The sequence below is a fragment of the Oratosquilla oratoria genome, chromosome 7 (genome assembly GCF_046742065.1).
Source record: "Oratosquilla oratoria isolate Oo_2021 chromosome 7, ASM4674206v1, whole genome shotgun sequence".
NCBI classification, from domain to species: domain Eukaryota; kingdom Metazoa; phylum Arthropoda; class Malacostraca; order Stomatopoda; family Squillidae; genus Oratosquilla; species Oratosquilla oratoria.
The window spans coordinates 32,061,289-32,083,788 of NC_134783.1; the positions used below are offsets into that span (position 1 = coordinate 32,061,289).

General features: G+C 42.3%; 1 protein-coding gene across 3 annotated transcripts in view; it reads right to left on the minus strand.

Annotated features, from left to right (window-relative positions):
• LOC143027038 (DNA damage-inducible transcript 4 protein-like) overlaps positions 1-14,660 on the minus strand; it is a 59,321-nt gene extending 44,661 nt beyond the window's left edge. For 2 of the 3 annotated variants that reach the window (XM_076187895.1, XM_076187896.1), the window contains exon 1: positions 13,977-14,660. In XM_076187895.1, coding sequence (XP_076044010.1) covers positions 13,977-14,151 — 175 coding nt within the window. In that variant the 5' untranslated portion in view covers positions 14,152-14,660. Of the gene's footprint in view, positions 1-9,112; positions 9,128-13,976 lie in introns of those variants that run through there. The other variant, XM_076187898.1, reaches the window with a different exon arrangement.
• Positions 14,661-22,500: the final 7,840 nt, after the last annotated feature.

The following is a 22,500-nucleotide window of genomic DNA, read 5'->3' on the forward strand; positions in this document are numbered from 1 at the left end:
CTTTTCTACTTTTGTCATTAATTTGGTTCTTTATTATTTCCATTACTTGATTCCATGTATTTGATATCAAACCATTTATCTATTCAAGGGGTCTCTGACTTTAGGTATGTCCGTTTTTCTTGTGCCACATTTTCATGAATCAGCTTTTTGTGCCTCATTAGTTTTGCTTAGGATTCCCGGACCAATTTCTTCGAAGAATAGTTTCAGGTTGATGAAATTTACTCATTCAAGGGTTTCTGTGTGGTTAGTACTTTTCTATTCCTTTATCTTAACCAAAAGAAGTTCGAATTGTAATTTCATATAATTGTTATTCTCCTCGGTGTCCTGTTTTGTATATTTGTCACCTTGGCTTCTCTCCTTGAGAACAGAATGTCCGGTAGCACTGGCCCATCTCCGCCCACTTGACCTTGCCGTCTTATTTTAGTATCAGCGTTGCTCTGCTAAAAAGGATATTCCTCAAGCTCCATTTTGTCTTCTCGGTTGTAAAGGTTTTGCCAGTACATATTTTCAAAAATAAATTTCAAGTATTACAAGTCTTTCTGTGTGTGTGTGTGTGTGTGTGTGTGTGTGTGTGTGTGTGTGTGTGTGTGTGTGTGTGTGTGTGTGTGTGTGTGTGTGTGTGTGTGTAAGTTTGTACATCACGCAACATTCTGCTTCCTCGTTTTCAGGTTCTCTCAATACATTTTCATTCCTTGACATTAGTCTACGTTCCCCTTGAATTTAGGCAAAAAATATCGTTTTACCATTCCGTAGTTAGCTTGTAAGCCAACATATCCGTATACTCCTTCCCGCCCTCACAAGTGTTCATGTATACATACATCTATATATATCTTCAGGCCTCACAAGCCCTACACGTGCTTTCAAGGCCAGTCCTCCAAAGACGCCACGAAATGACGTCAAGTTGGCAGATCGACTAGCCTTGCTCAACTGCCCTTCCAAACATTGCGCGACTTCTTGGTGGTATATCCAATGGCGTTCCTACAAAATCTTTATTTTATTTTTTTTTATTTTTTTATTAGTAGTTGGGACTCAAATATTCGACTGATTATAAATACGAGCGAATGGAGGTTGGTAAGCCAGACCTTTGACGTATGCCAAATTCCCCGCGCATGGTTCTGCTGGCAGATTGTATGTGATAAGCAGATGTTGTGCACAGTCGTAAACACATTAAGGATTATGTATAAGAGATATGGTGCTACGTTCATGTTCACACGTAAAGTGTGTTGATCTAGTTGCGCGGTTTTTTTTTTCAGACGAAAGTTCTACATGCACTAATATTATACATATTGTTGCCCTCAGTGAAGTCTAGGATAATATACACGAGGTTGTCCTGCAGCTTTTCAAATTCACAATATTTTACGAGAATCGTGATAATGTGATTGGGGCTTTATGTTCAAGGCGATTTCTTTTTTCTTCTTCTTCTTCTTCTTTTTTTGTTTTGTTTTTTACAGAATGGCATAAATCTAACAGCAATCCTGTGTGTCTGCATTCGCAAAAAAAAAATCGAAATATGTATACATTTCTTGTTGCCAGAGAACCTCCCACAGATGGAGCTCGAACTCTTCCCAAGTAGTCTTCATTGTCAGCTTCACCACTCATACCGGAAATCTAGAGCCAGTAGACCCTGATACAGGGAAGAAACGTGGCCAATTACTGGCCTATCAGGTTTTAGGCTTCAGATTTCGATACATAGTGAAGAAATATTGAAGAATTAAAGGTGTTCGTTTATTTAAAAAAATATTCTCAATATGTCGTTAGTACTTGACATAGACGCCTAACCCAACGTAACTTAACCTAACCTGACCTAACCTAGCCCTACGCAATTTCACCTGACCTAGCCTAACTTTATCCGACCTACCCAAAAATCATCCAGATGACCTTGTTATGTTTGCCTTTGTGTTTTTGTCTCTTCATATTGAAAAATAAACCAACGCTAAACGTTACCAATTTCATGATGTCATATTTCCGGAAACTAAACATTGACACCATTAAGCATTACCCTCGGCCTGAGGGAGAGCTCAGTCGACCGAGACCCCTTGGCACTTTCGGATCAAACACATATTCAGTTCATTTGAACGTGGATTCTATACAGCAATGTTGCCAGGTAGATTGGTTTATCGTTCTTCAGTATTGTTGATTTCTTCTTCATTTTGCTCCTCTTTACGCAATTTTCTTCACAAACTTAAAGTGAATCGACTATTGTATGATCAGTATATTATTAACACTACCTACAATTTTATTTCTAAAAACGCGTTAATCAAAAGGTAACTATCAAATATAGAAAAATCTATTTGTATATGTCACAGGTCACGTTCTAGTGTTGCATCAAAGAACGTCAACGTGATCAAGAATATATGCGTTCGATCCTTCAAGCTACGCACAAAAGATCCCCCACCCCCATCCCCACCCCCGAGATGCCTTAGGGCCATTGCAAAAGATCCCTATTGTTCTCTTCAGTAAGATCTCTTTAGCCTCATATCACGTAACTTTGACACACTGTCACGTCCTTAGCGTGAATAGAATCTTATGCTTGTGCTGTGTCATGCCTTTGTGTGAACAAGTCTCCTGTTTGCATTTTTTAGGCACGCCTTGCGTGAATATGATGTATAGTGTATATTATAATGTGTATTTCTTAAAATATTAAACATTGCGCAATAGCCGTCTGTTGGAGGCATGCTTATGCTTACTGTCAGATGATGCAAAGCTCAGAAACGTTGCATAATTTGGCAGGAAATTTTATTCTGCTTTCCCATTGGTTGAAGGTGTTTAAACTACCTGCTTTGGTTACGTTTTTGGCATCTCGGGAAACGTAAGCACCCCTTCCCGGGCTATAAAAGGCGAAGCAGAGAGCGACCCGAGACACACAGAGTCAATAGAGAAGAGAATAAAGAAAAATAGAACGTGAAAATAACAGAGAAGATGGGAAAAGAAACAGACGCCCAGGGGCCAACTGAATCTACAAAAAAATTATTCTACATTCGTCGATTATGACAACTCCACTAAACAAGTCCTTTGGACCACAACGATTGCCCATCTCCATGCGAAGTGCAAAGCCTTTGTTTTTGTTTTTGTTTTTCGGACATCTCCAGACTGCTGCTGGACTACATGCTACTAGACAGTCTGTTATTTCTCACAACGAAACATCAACAAAACTGCGTGTTCCCGACTACCAGAAGCTTTACCTACCAGAAGTTACCGTGCATTAGCGTCTCACCTCAAACAACCCATTTGTTCCAGACTGGAGAGTCGGCCCAAACGATTTTCCGTTGATGCTACTTCTAATAACCAGAATCAAGACTCGTCTACGCTATAATTAAGACTTCGTCTCGCCCACCCGTCCTTACATCCTGCATACAAGAGCACGCCCAGCTACTTTACTTGGTAATTAATATTCCATTTATATTCCGTGTAACATTTATTGATATATTTTCTTATTCTATGTCCCTTTATGTTTTTTATAGATAATTTTAACGAAGTGTTTAATTATAATACCTGAACTCTGTCACTCGTCCGAGCTGTGCACGGCCTTAACTTTTTTTTTTTTTTTTTTTTCGTGGTGCGACTAGCCTGGCCCATAGGTGAGTCGTGACACACACCATTCACCAAGATAAACATAATGAAAGTCTTTCGTGCATGAGAGAAGTTATCAGTCTTGCATTAGAATGTCTGCTTAGCCTTTATTGAGTAGATGCGGACAAAAACATATATTTAGTAGTCGTTGCTTACAAAAATCATTAATTTGTATTACAGAAGAACTATTGCATGTTTACGTACGTTAATTTATCAATGATATATATATATATTTGCATAGTTTTGGTAACTCGTCGGTCAGGTTTGGGTGTCCGCTATTTTTTTTTTTTTTTTTTTTTTTAAGCCCTATAATGTCCAGCCCCATGGGTTGTTTGCCAGGCCCTGTCAAACAATCTTTATGCCGTTCTTTAATCGAGATTTCTGTTCATCGTGTACCAGGATTTTAGCCTTAGGTTGACGTCACACTGTCAGCCAACACCACTGCGGCTTGTTGTTGGATATAGCAAAGTCTCCCCTACAAGTCCTTGGACCCGAAGGGTTATGTTGATATTTTAACCGGGGGGTGGGGAGATGGTGGTCATGTAAAGTTCTGGTTATTGTCAGGTTATTTCATCAAGTTAATTGAACTTACAAACATACTCTGGCCGCATCCGGGGGCCACCGGATAGTGTGACACAAACTTACAAAACCCGTCAAACAAGCCAGATGAAATATGCCCAACTTTTAGAAAAGTATCCTTCCAGATCAACACTTCTAGATTAAATATCCTAACTGGGATATTAAGATAATCTATTCTGGCCAACGTTAAACTATTTCATTCAGTTTAGAGGAGCCTATGGTCCCTCAAGGACTATAATTCACCAGCGCGTCCAGCACTGCAGACTCTCCCCTTTCGACTGAATAAAATCGTCTAACGAAAGCAGTGTCAAGGTTAATCCAAAGACTCCTCAAGACTCCAATCACCATCAGCACTTTCCGTACCGTGTGGCACCTTTACCTCTACTCTAGCTGCCGCCAGGCGATTTCATTCGTCCCTGTGGCATCACCAATACAGTAGTTGTCTTCACTACCTGTACAAAGCGGATTAGATGTGGCCTAGCTGCACACACTTTTTGCCTAAGCGAGATCTGGTGAGAAGACACGGGTGCGGCCTTGACTCGCCAGAACATGCGGTGCTCCCAAGGCTGCACGGGCGGCTTCTTCTCGGGTAAGCCAGCACCCCCGGATCTTGTAAACAACCCATGAAGGCAACTTAAATTATTGTTTTCATCAGTTATCCTATCGGTCCTGTCTCTGCCTATCTCTCTCTCTCTCTCTCTCTCTTTGTCTCATTAAAAATTCACGAATTTACTAGGCAGTAAATAATTTTGAGAGATCTTATTTCGGGAAATTTGACCATCGGAATGCAAGTGACTTTTAGTTTTGACCATGGAATAGAATCTAAAAAACAAAAAATATATATACATAACCGTTTGTTTCCGTGTGGCATAGTTGTATTTACTTGTCTATTCACTCATCTACGAGTACAGTGTTCACAATCTTTCCATTCTACCTGATTTACTTTGTTTGAAAAAAGCATACCTGCGAAGCTAGTCAGGAATAAACTCAAACTAAGACTCCTGTGTTTCCTACTCCACTTACGTCCTGTCAGAATGTCTCAATAATAATATTATCAAAGAACAATATCTGGTTTTATTTGTAAGGACACTGTTTCATCTCTCGGCTGATTAAAATCCCTTGACGGCCAATGCATCTTATACCAGGGAAATTGTTCGTCAAGATTAATTTAACCTTTTCGTTGTGGAGAGGTTTTCCTTGACTGAATGAAACTTATTAGCAGCAGCTAGAATTCTGGTCATCAATATCAAAATAAGGATTTTTTATGACTAAGACAGTTTAATGACTTGTGATTTGGTGACCTCGAGTTCTGCGTAAGAGTGACTTCAGGTGCCTTCTAAAGCAACCATTAAGTGACCTTGGGTGTACTAACATAAGACATAAGAACACAAGAATAAAGGAGACTGCAAGAGACCATAAGGCCTAGACTAGTACCTCTCGACTATTCCAGTGACGACACATGTCGTGCTTCTCCTTTCTCTCTTTATATGTGCGGAAAGGTCATCACAGGATGTGTCCCTCTCTCTCTCTCTCTCTCTCTCTCTCTCTCTCTCTCTCTCTCTCTCTCTCTGTCTGTCTCTCACGTGTGTGTGTGTGTGTGTGTGTGTGTGTGTGTGTGTGTGTGTGTGTGTGTGTGTGTGTGTGTGTGTGTGTGTGTGTGTGTGTGTGTGTGTGTGTGTGTGTACCTTTCCCTTTTTGGCTGCCTCCCTTGTAAGGGGGAGGGAGCCTTGGTATATGTGTGTGTGTCTACTACTACGCCTCCTACCATTTTCTAAACTTTTGGTGATTGTAATCCCGGCGTCGGCGCCGCCGTCCGAATTCCTTGTCCATTTCTTCCGAGCCCCGATCACCAGCAGCCCCTCAACGCTCGCTTAATCGCCCGGTGGCAATAGCCCTCTTTTATACACTACAATCTTTTCATTTTCTTACAGACATTCTTCCCCTCCCACAAAAACCGATCCCGCGCAAGCGGTTGGTCTTTCCTAGGAAATCGGAATCAGATCTCTACCGAGTTCTCTCCCGGGCTCAACTCCAAGCAGCAGTTCTCTCCAGCAAGAGGCCTTGGGACTAGTTCTCCCCCAGCAAGCTGCCTTGGGACCAGTTCTCTCCAGCAAGCCGCCTCGGGACCAGTCCTCTCCTCCAGCAAGCTGCCTCGGGACCAGTTCGCCCCAGCAAGCTGCCGCCAGCAAGAAGTCGTCTCATTCCCTCCCTCCTGTGTGTGGCTCTTCGCCCACAGCCACGTAGACGCGACGCTTGATGAGGCCCTCGTTGTTCACTCCGGACCTTCTCCCAACGAGACTAGACTACGTCCGTTCCCTCCGAGCCTATTAACCATTAATAAACCTTAGTTTTAGTGTTATTGTGAGTCATTTTCCCTGGCTTGTCCATATCGAACCAAACCCACGACAACATCACTTCAGTTTTGTTCTTGTTCATTTGTAGATCATTTCTTTCTAGTCCCGTGTTCCGTCTCTATCGCGGTGGCTTTCAACCTGTGGTCCATGGGCCCTTAAGGAGTCAGTGTTCTACGATCGGGAACCCAAACTAAAAACTAGTGGTGTTTAGTGAATGCCAACTGATTCTATTCAGTGTTGAATTGGTTTCCAGGAGGCTAGAGGACAGCAATACATAAGTGTGGGCTACATGGGAAAGTGTGTTGAGGACTCCTGCTCTGTCGTGTCAGCAATCACAACTGCATCATAGAATTATAGAAAAAAAAAGTGCAGAAATAGATCATCTATAGAGAAAATAGAAGTATAAAATAGAAATAGAAGATACAAATAAAACAGATATAGAAATAAAAATAGAAAATAGAAATACCAATAAAATAGTAATATAAACAAAAAATAATAGAAAATACAAATATGATTTTTTTTTTTTTTTTTTTTTTTTTTTTGCATCCGACCTAGATATGGATCAAAAGGTCTCCTGTCGGCATGCTTTGCCTTTGTAATCCTTTGTAATCCTTTGTGTGTGTGTGTGATTCACCATGGTCTTGGATCACGTGTTGGAATCGTGATCGACAGCTATTTCCCTCCCGGAAGATAGCTCAGACCTTATACATGACCGATTTATGGGTAATGCTGTGACCATACACGCACGCACACACCCAACTCCCCGCCCACGAGAGTAGGAGTAATGACTCGCAGCGCAGCGATATTGAAATTATTTCAGCCGTGGGCGTGATTCGAACCCGGACCGCCGTAGTGGCAGCCGGAAACTTTACCAATGCGCCACTGAGTCGTGTGTGTGTGTGTGTGTGTGTGTGTGTGTGTGTGTGTGTGTGTGTGTGTGTGTGTGTGTGTGTGTGTGTGTGTGTGTGTGTGTGTGTGTGTGTGTGTGTGTGTGTGTGTGTGTGTGTGTGTGTGTGTGTGTGTGTGTGTGTGTGTGTGTGTGTGTGTGTGTGTGTGTGTGTGTGTGTGTGTGTGTGTGTGTGTGTGTGTGCGCGTGCGTGAGTGCGTGTATGTGTGTGTGTGTGTGCGTGTATGTGCGCGTGTGCGTTTATGTATGTACCTTGTTCTTCGTGAAACCAATTTTCCTTGTGACATAAACCTTATCATTCCTGCGGTCGTAAAAATCGGGGGGAAAAATAAAGTCATATGAAACATATGCCTCTGATCCCAAACGATCATGATATCAACTTTAGTACAGGGCGAAGAATGCATGGGATAAAGTCATGAGTAGCGATACAGATGTTTGTTTACTCTTGCATATGAAGTAATGCCAAGTGCCCCGGAAAACCTCATGAGTCCATGGACGCATGGCCTCATGACCTCTCATGGCATGTGGCGGAAGCAGACACACTCGACTAAAGCTACACTCAAGCAGGTGCCTGTTACTATAGTCTATTCACAACTGCCAAGCCATTTTCCAAAATTATCTTGCACATTTAAGTCAAAAAAAATTCAAGAGGAAACAAGGCTGTTATATATATAGATATACGGTCAGAAAGATATGCAATATTTTTTTTTTCCCTTAGATTTTGTTATAATAGGAAGGGAAGATAATGTATATGAGCGACAGGGCAGGCATCGACAGACTCTAGTTTGTGACAAAGGACCTGGAAGCGACTCCCTGCTCGTGAGTTCGTGAAGATTCACGAAGTGTGTCTGCAAGTCTCGGAAACCGGGATCACTTATCGATCACGTGTCTTGCCATGCGGGGGAATTTTCCGCAGCCATCTTGCAGAACTCTCCGAACTCCTTGCATCCCAAGGAGTTCTGGATCTGCATCGTGGCAATGCACTCCCTCCCGCAGACCCCCGCCCCCTGTTTATTTGGTGACACTTACACATATGTACAATATACTAAAACTGATTTAGAACGTGACATGTACAGCCCATGCGCATAATAGATTATATGTTCATACACCCGTTGATTTATACACGCTGAAACAGATTCCTAAAGTCCATATACACACACACACACACACACAGATGACGACATACACCAACGCACCCAAGCACGCAGTATCAAATGCACACGTTCATGATAACGAGAATTCATGCGCATTCGCTCACCCAAGGTCACACACACTTTGTATGGCAGATGGCTACGTGGACACGGCAGCGTGTTCGTCATCGTATGATGTTCAAGTGACACTCGAACACTAGTAACTACCACAAAGGAATATCATGCACAAATACACACACGCGCGCACACACACACACACACACACACACACACACACACACACACACACACACACACACACACACACACACACACACACACACACACACACACACACCAAGACGCGCTCGGCCAGTACACAGTAGAACACGTTCAACAAAAATGGTCTTAGGATACAAAAACATGCACACAATAGTTCCCTCTTAGCCGATGCAGCACCCGCAGCATCGACAACACATCGCAGCGGAACAGAACGGCCGCTGCGCCTTAGTATCTAAGCGTTTATCTAGTACAACAACAATATAAAGAATCCGTGACATAGAAACACTCACCTCCGGACACAAGGCTGCACAAGAGGACCTGCTGGCATTAATAGCAGATAAGTGTGCGGCTAAACCACGATACAGGACATGTGCAGCTATAATCTTCTTGCATGCTCAGAGATACACGCACGTTCACACACACACAGACTCTCACAGACACACACACACGCGCACACTCATACACACACAAACACATGCTCATATGATCACATACAAGTAAAATCAATCACAATTAATAACTTATGCATTAAGTTCCCTCAACACCATGACGCACTATAAAGATCCTATCATAACAAACAAAGGACAATCCATTCAAGTGAGAGGCGGACTGCTTGACATGAAGAAAAACTCTCGATCGATTGTGACGTCATCATGGCCCAAGTCTGCCTTCCCAGAGGAATATACTTGTCTGGTGTTTGTCAACACAGAAGCTATACAATGAGCCACTTGCACTCGTTAATGTGTGGGCACGTGGGCCAACATAAAAACGGAAGGGTCAAAGGTGTGATTAAAAGCAGTACAAACACATTAATGGATACAAGAATCAGAGAAAACAATGTCTGTCGATGTACACATTCCTGTGTGTGTGTGTGTGTGTGTGTGTGTGTGTGTGTGTGTGTGTGTGTGTGTGTGTGTGTGTGTGTGTGTGTGTGTGTGTGTGTGTGTGCGTGCGCATGCGTGTGTTTATGCGCACACGTGGCTGTGTACGAAAGCGCACGTGTACATACATGTACATTAGATTTATATACAATACACAAGGATTAATGGGTTGGGGGAGAGAAGGACTGGTTGGTGGTTCTGTGTGGTGCCAGAATTGATCAGATATTTCAGAAGCCAACTTCAGCGTCTTAGAAGATGCCAAGAACGCTGGTGGGTGATGGGGGGTGGCTAGCCAGTGATATTCCAGGGTTTTCCAACATAGCTTCCTAGCATCCTGGAGGTCACTCCTCACCAATGAATTTAATCGTTTATCATCCACTAAGCACTGATAGTTTATGATCTGTGGTCCCGTGGGGGAACCTAGGTGGGCCCAGAGTGTCCCCCTCAGACCATCCACTGTTCCGCAGGACAAATGCCCAGTCCATTGTGATGATGATCTTAAGTAAAATAATGAGTATTTTTTTTTCTTGTACACAGAAACTGTCTTATAGTGAAACGAAGTCTCTTTAAGTGGCATTGTACCAATGTGATAATATCTACATATCTAATCACGTAACACCAAATAAGTGGATAATATGGGGCATTTGTCCGCAGCTGTACTGTCAACCTTAGCAACAGGGATCGAGGCTACGAATAAGGTACAAGGTCCGGACATAGGGGGACTGAAGTTATCGAGGTGAAGTGAGAGCGAGGCGGGCACAGAGGGAGGTGGTGTGTGTGTGTGTGTAAGGTGGGGGAGCAGAGGTTCCCAACCTGGGGCTCGTGAGTCCCTTTGGGGACAGAAAGTCTCGGACTGGGGCCACGACCAAAATTTAATTCTATCCAATGGACGCATGACGTCTGTATGCATTACTGAATTGATCTCCACAAGATTACGGAACAGAATTACATAAGTTTGGGGGTACCTATGAAAACTGTTTGAGAAACTCAGTGCTGGAGAACAACATTTGGTTCTGGAGGAACTTGATCCAAGTGAAGCATAACGTCTGTATGCATTACTGAATTGATCTCCACAAGATTACGGAACAGAATTACATAAGTTAGGGGGTACCTATGAAAACAGATTGAGAAACTCAGTGCCGGAGGAGAACAACATTTGGTTCTGGAGGACCTTGAATCCAAGTGAAGCAGAGGAAGTGTACTCGTGGGTGGGAAGAGGTGATCGCGGATGAACGTGCGCCATATCTGAAGGGAAGGAGGTCAGGTTGGGGGACATGAGAGGCAGGAGGCAGAGGGCGCAAAGGGTCACGGTGGCCAGCACAACCTTTATGAGGCAAAAGGCGATGAGAAGTAATGTGTAGCGTTTCCAAAGGAGTAAACCGAGAAGAGAATATAATGCAAAAGTCAGTAGATAAAAGGGTGTACGACTCGACGCAACAAGGATGCACGTGATCACAAAGAGAGGAGGAGTGAGTGGGTGAGAGGAAGGGGGAGAGAGAGGGAGGGGATGTGGGGGGAGGGAGGGTTTGTGAAAGAGGGATGGGTAGAAGGAGGGAGGGTGGGTTTGAGAGGGAGGGACGGGGAGAGGGAGGGAGAGACAAGGAGGGATAAAGAGAGTGAGGAGAGGGAGAGAGAGAGAGAGAGAGAGAGAGAGAGAGAGAGAGAGAGAGAGAGAGAGAGAGAGAGAGAGAGAGAGAGAGAGAGAGAGAGAGAGAGAGAGAGAGAGAGAGAGGAGAGAGAGAGAGAGAGAGGAGAGAGAGAGAGGAGAGAGAGAGAGAGAGAGAGAGAGAGAGAGAGAGAGAGAGAGAGAGAGAGAGAGAGAGAGAGAGAGCGAGAGAGAGAGAGAGAGAGAGGGAGAGAGAGAGAGAGAGAGAGAGAGAGAGAGAGAGAGAGAGAGAGAGAGAGAGAGAGAGAGAGAGAGAGAGAGAGAGAGAGAGAGAGAGAGAGAGAGAGAGAGAGAGAGAAGGGGTACAGGTATGGTGAGAAGAAATGGACGTGGGTGATTAAGACTGTGGAGCTAGATAGAGTGAGGCGGAATGGAGGTGTTGGGTGGGAATAGTATTCCGGATAAGAAAGAGGCGGATTCTGCTTCCAGGATGGAGGAGAGCGAGATCTGGACAAAAGCGAAGAACAACAGAGAGATAAATAAAGAGAAAGACAGAAAGAAAAGACAAAAAAAGAGAGGAGGAGTCGGGAAGGAGGGGAAGGGAAATTGGATGCTGCGGATTAGTAAAAGAATAAAATGTAAATAATTTTGATTTCTCAAGGAGAGACGAGAGGAACGGCAGGTGAAACGAAGGACAAAGAAATTAATTATATCAGGGAACAAGGTTGTACGTAGATGAAGAAAGGGGGATAACAAATTAATCTGGGATACACTCATCAGAATAAATGAACTTCAATGAAAGATTAAGAATGAAGAAGGTATGGATACAAAGGGAAGGACAAAATAGGAGGATAGATATTGGGAAGAACAAAGGAGAGCGAGTACAGAAGGAACGACGAAGATGAGAGAGGAAAAAGATTTTCATCTGATACCAGCAAGATACTTTACACGACCTGCAGACTTAAGAGAGTTTACAAAATCTAACAGCTCGTCGAACACGGTTCGACAGACACGTGTTTAAAGTGATGTGTGAACGTGTGAACCCGGGGTATTTGATTGTCGAACACGTAGTTTCGACAACCAAATACCCCCTCTAAGTCTCGTTAACTAGTCTTCTCTCTACCGATGACGTAGAGCAAGAACATGACAGGATCCAAAACTGAACCCTACGGAACCCTTCCTACGTTTTGTTCAACCCGAGTGGTGTTCCCTTCACTAAATAAAGGTATCTGAAGGCAGCTAGAGTAAACGAAAGTCATGAAACGCAGCGAAAAAGTTAAAGTCAAACTGTTTTCTTTTGATAAAGTGGCCTTTTCATTTACCGTTTAGTAGTTCCTCCAAGAATCCTTGTGATACTGGATGGAGATGGTCCGAAGAAGTAAACCTCATCGCACACAAAAAAAAAAATAGGTTTATTTGTTGACGAGTTAAACACCATTTGAGGACGGAGCCTTTATTTGTACGACGTTTCGCTTATTACGGCTTTTTCAAGTACAAAAACTGTAATAAGCGAAACGTCGTACAAATAAAGGCTCCGTCCTCATATGGTGTTTAACTCGTCAATCTTGTCGGCAACTGCCACTTTCATGAAAAGGTTTATTTGTAATATACGGACAAACAGAGAGTGCGCAGAGGGGAAATGAAGAAAAAAGGGGGGGATGTAGAGGTAGGGGAGGGACGAAAACAAGAAGAGCAGGAAGATACCATGATTTGGAACGGTTGGCACAATTGGGAATGACAAGTGTAATTGGGAAAACAAGGCAGAGGGGAATGAAGAAAAGAACTACGAACAAGGACGATCTAAGACGGTGGAGGGCGTGCGGAAGAGAGATTAGTTTAAGGAGAGGACGGAGAAGGAAGTCTGGTGCTTACAGTATGTCCTTCACCAGAAGGGCTTCTGGTCAAGCCAAGCAGGGTCTTCGCCTTCCCCCGCCCCCCCCCCCAGAAACCAATGCAATAAAGGATGGCACGAAGTTACTTCGGAAGTAATTGGCAGCATTTGAAACAAAATAGACAATGGAAAAATACAAAACAGACAAGTGAGCCATTAAAGAAAACGGAGGTGACAGTCGCCCGGCAGGGACCACAAGTTGAGTTATGAATAAAAAGACAAAAACAAAAACAAAACAAAAATCACGTCAACATGATACCCTGAAATTAATTACCAATACCAACAACCCTAAAGAATATGATGCAGAAAGGAAGTAAAGGTCAGGCAAACATGAAAGACAGCTAAGCAAAACAGGATGGACGACTCACAGGCGGTACTGGCCCCAATCCACAGCCTTGTAACAGCCTTGTGAGGAAGCATGTACAGCTACTCACAGCAAGGTGAGGAGGTGTGAAAGGGATCTTTGGAAATACTAGTGGTATTTGTAGGGAAAAAGGTCAAATATACAAATATTAAACAACAACAAAATATGGCATCACGCCACTGATCAATGCTCACAGCACTCGGGGTAGAGGGAGTGGTTGGGGCTGGTGGGGAAGGGTGATATTATTCAGGAGAGACGTGAAACCCGTACGTAAACAAACCTTCACCTGTCGCCTGGCGCCACCGAGCCTGGCGACGTCACAGTACATTTTAAACACTAAAATTAATCCACACAACCCTCTCATGACATTCACCAAACTCACGCACGACCAAAACAACAAATGAGGTTATACCTTCTTCGGCAATTGTCGCCATGGCGAGAGGAAGGGCGTGGCTGTGCTGTACAGGAGGCATATTTATCGGCTGACCACCGTCCCCACTCGACCCAACTGACAGAATGTCGTGCACCTGCGTTGCTCCGTCCTGTTCAGGAAGAACTAGATTGTTCCTAGGTTTTGCTGATAGCATGGAAGAGAACGGCACTGATGGCTCCAAGACAACCACTTTATCGGTTTGTGTTGAAGGAGCTCCGTGGTTGGTCAGCTCCTGTGCTGATAACGGGGTTATGATACCAGGAGAGGCGCTTGTTGACGTTGTGCGAGCCTAGATGAAAGTTTACCGTTTCTTCCAGTTCAAAAGTAGGCTGTAAGTGATTTACTGGCCAAAAATAAGAACAGCAACAGCTCCTTAAGATGATACGTGTACCCTAGACACGTAGACACTAAACAGCACCTGCTCGAGAGTGAGCTTAAGCTTGTGTTATGCTTGTATCGACCTGCAGTGTAAGCAGCGTATGTCTCGCTTACATACGAAAACCGTTACTTCTGTCCAATCAACTTTCACCAAAAGAATGTATATTTATACTTGTCGCACTATACACAAGGGTATATAGATTTTCTCTACTTTAAACCAAAAATTAAACTTCTTGTGGTAATTATCGTTGCTTGCTTTAATTTCTCTCGTTCCTCCAAATAACCAGGGGCTCGTCAATATATACTACCAGCCATGGTAACAAGTTGCCAAATGTCGCTGGACTCAGCAAAACTCATCTTTATTTTCTGATTTATAATAACCTGGTTCATCCAATCTTTTCAGCTTGGCATCAGTATACCTTGCAAAAGGTCTGTACCGAAGGTAATCTTTATATTGTCCGTTAATTGTATGATTCTTGAATGGGATTTTCCGACTCGCATGCGTGTCAGTGCGTCACAGATCCGGTGGGCGGAGCGAGTCAAGGCGCGCAATACAATTTCGCTCAACAAGTTTACTGTCAACAAAACATTGTACAGAGGACAGTGATATGAATATAGTCATTACCTTGGAACCTATCACTTAATGACTCGTTATTTGTTTAGTGTGCACAAATAAAACACGGTCAAACACTAATGAACTCCACTAAATCTATCAGTTTGTTAAAATAAACAAACAGCTACAGTACTAGGAAAAGGTTGCCGTACCCATATGAAAAAACTTGGTAAGTGAGCGATATTATTGTGGTTTTGTCGCTTTGAACTTGAAAGCCTTATATTACCAATACAGATAGTTCTATTTCCCGAACATTTCTAAAATCTAGAACGAAATCGTCTTTCGAAAACTTAAAAGAATATTAAGAGAGAGCTCCTTGTAACAAGAATGTTCTACATTTCGATACTTGTTCTGAATAGTGGAGATTTTCATGTTTTCAAAAAGGGAGAGTAATTATGGTGACCCACTGTTTTCTGTCACTGATCCAAACTCTAATCCATTCTAACACTTTTCCTCCTACGCCATGGGCTTTGATTTTACCTATAACTGATGTCAAACTGACTGGCCTGTAGTTGCATATAGACGAATAATCTCCCTTTATGAAAACATGAAAATATCCACTATTCAGAACAAGTATCGACAAGTAGTAATGGACATGGAACTGCCTTGTGTAGGCCTTATGGTCTCTTGCAGTCTCCTTCATTCTTATGTTCTTATGTTCTTATATCACCACAATTCATAGTTAAATGAAGATGACGTTGGCCAGAATCAAATCGATAAAAAACATCAAGGCAAGTGAGATCATCTGGGATTAACCAGAATGAATTATGCAAATGGTATTATCTACGTTGATAATACTAATGACAAAAGTAATTATAATAATGATAAGAAGAAGCAGTAGTAACAGTTTAACAATAACATTAACAGAGGAAGAAGTAGTAGTAGTAGTTCAACAATAACAACAATTTTGATAATGATGATGATAATAGTTATGATGATTTTTCACCTCACTATTGCATTGGTGACGTAATCGGAAGCGTGCGGATCTCGTATCTTCCTAGTTGCGGGTTCGAGTCCCGCACTTATCTTCGATTCCCCAGGCGCACAGGGCAAAGTAGACGTCTTTGGTCGCAACTACGCGCCTCCTGGCGTAGGCCCCTCGCCTTCACCTTAAGCTGGTGGCACACTTAGCATTTCTCACTAGCATGCTATTTGCTTTTGCTACTTGGTCTGAGTAGGAACGACTTCAGTTACAATATTATAGACTTCCATTAGAACATCTCAACAATGTATCTAACATTCGTATAGGTTTAATTATATGGCAGTATATGACGCAAGAGGAATTTGACATTTGGAAATTTGAAAAACATAAGATCGTAACTGAAGTCGCTTCTACTCAAACGAAACAGCAAATGCAAGTAGCATGCTAGTGAGATATGTTTGGTGTGCTGCCACCCTTACTATCACCCTGTCGCCCGCTGCTCCCGAACAAGTTCTTCGGCTTGTCCCGGGCCTGTCATGTCGCATCTCGTATCTCTCTCCTTCACGCTTCCTCAGTGACACTCATCCATCCAGAATCGGGTCCATCTCCTGGTCTCATTCCATCTAATTTCTGAATTTCTCTATCTGTCTTGTTCTGTTATCCTCTTAATAATTTTAAGTACTTTCATTTCGGTAACTTGTATATGGGAATGTTTTCATCAGTGCCCACGCTTCACAACAATAAGTTAGTGTGTATACACACACACACACACACACACACACACACATATAACATATATATTATATATATATATATATATATTATATATATGCACACACGCACACACACACGTGTAAGAATATTTTGCGTCCGTTTTCTATGAACGTTCCGAGTCATTGACGTGCGTCCGTCCTCTCCGACGTGGCCTGGCCCTTTACGAGCTGCTGGGGGAAGAAATTTGACGATGTCGCATTGCTAAGCCCGTTGCAGGAACCATCCTCTCCTAAAATCATGCACGGTGCTTGTATAGAACAAAACCATGCATCATCATTCTTGTCATGCACATGAAATATCATCATATTCTGTACGCGAGCGCTGTAATATTCAAGGCTCCAACAGTTCTAGGAGTTTTAAAAAGAAATATACATTCATATTTACATATGCACATACATACATACATAAATACATACATACATACAAACATACACACACATACATACATACATACATACAAGCATACACATATACATACATACACATATACATATATACATATATACATATATACATATATACATATATACATTATACATATATGCATATATACATATATACATACATACATATATACATATATACATAATTAAACATTAAAGAAGACACGATGTGCGAATGTATGAATGCTAACTTGCCCAGGCCATCGTAGCACATAAGGCAAAGGTGACGGTTTTGACCATAGCTAAGAAATGACAAACATCAACGAGAACTAAAGCAATAATGTAAAATAATAAAATAAAGTAGAAAAAACAAATAAGATAAATCAACATGAACCAGAGGAGCTAAGATGGGGGTGGGGGGGGTTAGGAAAGGGTGGAAGTGGAATAGGTGGAAGTGGAATGGGTGGAAGTGGTATGGGTGGAAGTGGGTATGTGGATTTTGATTTGACTACCTCCCTTGTAAGGGGGAAAAAGCGCTTGGTATAAAGATGATTTCTTCTCTCGTATGAGGTAGGGACTGCACAGACTGTACAGACACTCAGCATTCTAGGAACCTAATGACACCCCTACGGACCAGAGTCACACAGCATTATTTGATAAGAAACTCCCATCAGTAAAGACTACCGATGACTTTTAACTTCCATCATTCCTCCGTTTTTTCAACCCTCCCTAAGCCTCTCCTTTCCTAACTCAGTTGACTCCGTTTTTATGCGATATTATTCCCGGGAACAAAAGAAGAGTGAATATCTCCTTTCCCTTTATATTGTGGTTGCCTTTTCAGAGGCAAAATATCTAAGACCATGCAAACACGCGTACATGCGCGCGCATACAAAAATTTCCCTTTTCGCCAAATTACATTTTGCCAAAAATGTTTTGCTAAATTCCCATTCAGCCTGGTCTAACCTAGCCTGATCTCTCCTAATCTTACCTGACCTTAAACTAATCTAAAATAACATGATATAGCATAACCAAACTTAACCTAAACTAACCTAATATAACAATACATAACATAACCAAACTTATCCTAAACTAACATAACATAATGTGACATAACCAAACTTAACCTAAGCTAACATAACATAACATAACGTAACATAACATAACATAACATAACGTAACGTAACGTAATGTAACGTAACAAAACTTACCTTGACTTCACCTAGCCTGACTTAATCTAACCTAGCCTGACTTATCCTACCCTAACCGAACCTAGCCTAAAATGATCTGAACTTGATTAAACTAAACTAAACTAGGCTAATCAAACCTAAACTAACGTTACCTATTGCAAGTAACCAAGTCTGTCGAAATACCTATTCTAGATGAGTTTGGTAAAATGTACCAAAACATAATTTGGCAAAATGGGGAAGTCATGTGTACACACACGCACGAACACACATACACACACAAACACACACATATATAAATATTAAGTTCAAAACAAACTCCCTTTTGAGTGGAAATAGAGATTGAAATAGACGATATGATAAAAGGCAGAGTTAGAATATTGACAATAGACCAGGGAAGTAGGTATGCACAAGTATATTCTTGTACAACTGTGTGCACTGATGTTTGCTAAAATGTTCGGCTAGTATACATACGTACAGGAATCATATGTACACATACGCACGCAAACATAAATATGAACAAACGCACACGCATATATACGAATGCACACGCATTTACATTCGCACACATTCATACACACACATATACCTGGTACACAGAAAAACGCACACGCATACACACGAACACACATACACACACTAAACGCAAACGCATACACACGGACACACATTCACACACACACATAATCACACACAAACGCACACGTATACACACAAACGCACACGCAAACACACAAACACACGCGCACGGGGAGCACGTAGAAACACGTCTCTAATATCTTAAATCTTCGTTTGATATTGGTTGGTTTGACTCTGCAGACTTAATCAACGCGAGCGCTTTTCGCCAAAAATCTCCAGCCTTTCCGTCGCTCGGGTCATATATTTAGTATCACTTCGGGCCAATTGAAGAGAAGGAGAGACAGGGACAGAGGGAGAGATAGAGGAATATATATATACATATATATATATAATATATACATATATATATATATATATATATATATATATATATATAATTTAATGGCAAGATTATTATTGCAGAGTTTTTTATCTGCCTTTTCTCTTTCTCTGAGAATCTTTTTTCCCTTCCACGGGAAGTTGTCTTATAATGTCACCATATGACATTGTTTTGTAAGTTACTTTGGGCATGGCTTTACCAAAGTGAAAAACTGGCCAGAACGCGTTTTCACACTACTTAGTGCTTCATCAGTGGCTAAAGTGTGAATATCTGATTGAATTTTTGTGTTTATATACTATTAGTGTTGGTCTGATATTTCATTTTTGAGGCTTCTGATTGGCTAGTGGGCTGGACTGGGACTCCCGAACTATTCTACTTCCTGATTGGTCGGCTGTTGTGTGACGTCATCAGTATTGTGCCTTCTTTCAGGGAGCTGAGATCTCCTTACGCTAGGGAGGGCCTCTAAATCCCTAGTTTGTATATTAAGATTGGGAGAAGTTTCTTTAATAAAGAGAGCCTCGAGGATAGGTAGTCTTCTATGGTCTTGGTTTGTTGCCAGCACTTCTGTGTTTTCTATTAGAGTTTCTCTTTTTAAATTTCTTTTGTGAGCAGAATGATGGTGGTTTTTGGGAGCTCCTGAAGAGAGGTGGTATGATAACCGGCGTGAGAGCTTCATTGTTGTCATGCCAATATAGTTTGAAGTAACTTACAAAACAATGTCATATGGTGACATTATAAGACAACTTCCCGTGGAAGGGAAAAAGATTCTCAGAGAAAGAGAAAAGGCAGATAAAAAACTCTGCAATAATAATCTTGCCGTTAAATTTAACCAAACATGCTTGAGAGAAAATCTCCTGCCCATATATACAATGAATATATATATACCCCGTCTGGGGTATTGGCTGCTTGTTATTGTGGCAAAGTAGCATGCAGTCGATACTTTAGGGTCTATATGGGGCGCCCCTACGGAACAGAGCCACACATCATTTTGTCTATGATAGAAGAAATTCTGTTCATAGAGAAATGATGACACTTTTATACTACGACTGTCCCTCCGTTATGCTGTCCCCCAACCCCTTGTTGCTGTCCTGTACCATTTCTCTGAGTATTCTCTTTCTGTGATGGGGGAATTCCCTGTGGTGGGGGAAAAGAATACTGCCACCAAGTTTCCCACTTGGATCGTAAGAGGCGAGAAGAAAGGGACGGGGAGAGGGACTAGGCATCCTTCTCCCTGTAGCCCCACGGGGCATATTCCTAAAAAGAGATGTGAAGGCATAAGGGGTGCTGGAGGGCCTCGGGCCAGCACCCTAAGGTTTGGGTCTTTTAATGTTCGTGGATGTGGTACAGATGAGAGTAAAAGGGAAGAGATAGGTAGTATGTTTGTGAGAAGAAAGATGGATGTGTTGGCTTTGAGTGAAACTAAGTTGAAAGGGAAGGGTGAGTGTAAGTTTGGGAGTGTAAGTGGGAGGTTATCAGGAGTGAAGAGAGGGCGAGGGAGGGAAGGGGTGGCTATTCTAGTAAGTGAGGAGATAGGTAAACAGGTAGTGGAGTGGAAGGAGGTTTCCTCAAGGATAATGTGGATGAAGGTGAAACTGGGAAAGGAGATGTGGGTCTTTGTAAGTGCATATGGGCCTGGCAGTGAGAAGAGCGTGGAAGAAAGGGAGGCCTTTTGGATAGATTTAAACGAGTGCATAGAGGGTTTAGGAGGAAATGTCAATGTAATAGTACTGGGAGACCTTAATGCTAGGGTGGGAAATGGTCCAATCGATGGAGTGGTTGGGAAGTGTGGAGTTCCAGGAAAGAATCGTAGTGGAGAGTTGATGGTGGAAATGTGTCTAGAAAGAGAGTTGATGATAGCAAATACAGTGTTTCGGAAAAAAGTCAAGCATAAGTACACATGGGAGAGGGTGGTGGAGGGAAGGGTGGTAGATAGAGCGCTAATGGATTATGTAGTGGAAAATAGGATTATGATAGGAAGAGTTAAGGATGTACATGTGCTAAGGGGAGAGGGTGGGGGAATATCAGATCATTTTTTGGTGGAAGGTAAGCTGAGAGTGGAGGATAGATGGAGAAAGAGGAAAGGGACAAAAGGTAGGGAGGTTCTTAGAGTGAACTCCTTGAATGAAAAGGAAAAGGAGAAGGAGTACGAAAAGAAGCTGAAGGAGGAGTGGGAGGGAGTAAAGGATAGAGCAGAGATGGGTGTGGAGGAGGAATGGGGATGGTTCAAGGAGGGAGTCTTAAAGTGTGCAAGGATGGTGTGTGGAACAAGAAGGACAGGGGAAATAGAAGAAAGGGTAGTGAATGGTGGGATGAGGAAACAAAGAAGGTTGTAGAAGAGAAGAAGCGAGCATTCACAGATTGGTTACAAAAGAGGACGGGGGAGTCATATGAGACGTACAAAGAAAAGAAAAGAGAAGTAAAGCAAAAGGTAAAGGAGGCAAAGAGGAGAGCAGATGTGAAATGGGGTAGGAGTATGACAGAAAATTTTGAAAGTAATAAAAAGATGTTTTGGAAAGAAATTAAGGGAGGAAGAGGAGGCGAATCAAGTAGGGAAGAAAAGGTAAAAGGTACAGATGGAGAGATGATAATGGAAGAGATGGCAGTAAGGGGAAGATGGGCAGAATATTTTAGGGAGTTGCTAAATGTGAAGGAGGATAGGGAAGGAAAGATAGCTGCAGTGGGAAATGCGAAGAAAATGAGAGTGATGAGTGAGGAGAATGGAGGAGAAATAAGGAAGGATGAGGTGAAGGCAGTTGTAAAGATGATGAAAGCAGGTAAGGCACCTGGTCTGGATGGATGCCATGCAGAATGTCTGAAAAAGGGAGGTTCAGTGATGGTGGACTGGTTGGTGAGGTTATTTAATGTTTGCTGGAGAGAGGGTACAGTACCGGAGGACTGGAGAAGTGCCTGTATAGTTCCTCTTTACAAGGGAAAAGGGGACAAGTGTGAATGTAGTAGTTTCAGAGGGATTAGCCTGTTAAGTGTAGTAGGGAAGGCTTATGGGAGGATCTTGATTGAGAGGATTAGGAGAGGAACAGAAGGAGTAATTGGTGAGGAACAGTGTGGATTTAGGACAGGTAGAGGTTGTGTAGATCATATCTTTGTGGTAAGACAGATATGTGAGAAAGCTATAGGAAAGGGGAAGGATGTTTTTTGGGCTTTTATGGATCTGGAAAAGGCTTATGATAGGGTAGACAGAAAGGCACTGTGGGAGGTTATGCAGATTTATGGGATAGGAGGAAAGCTTTTGGGAGCTGTCAAGAGTTTTTATGAGAGTAGTAGAGCATGTGT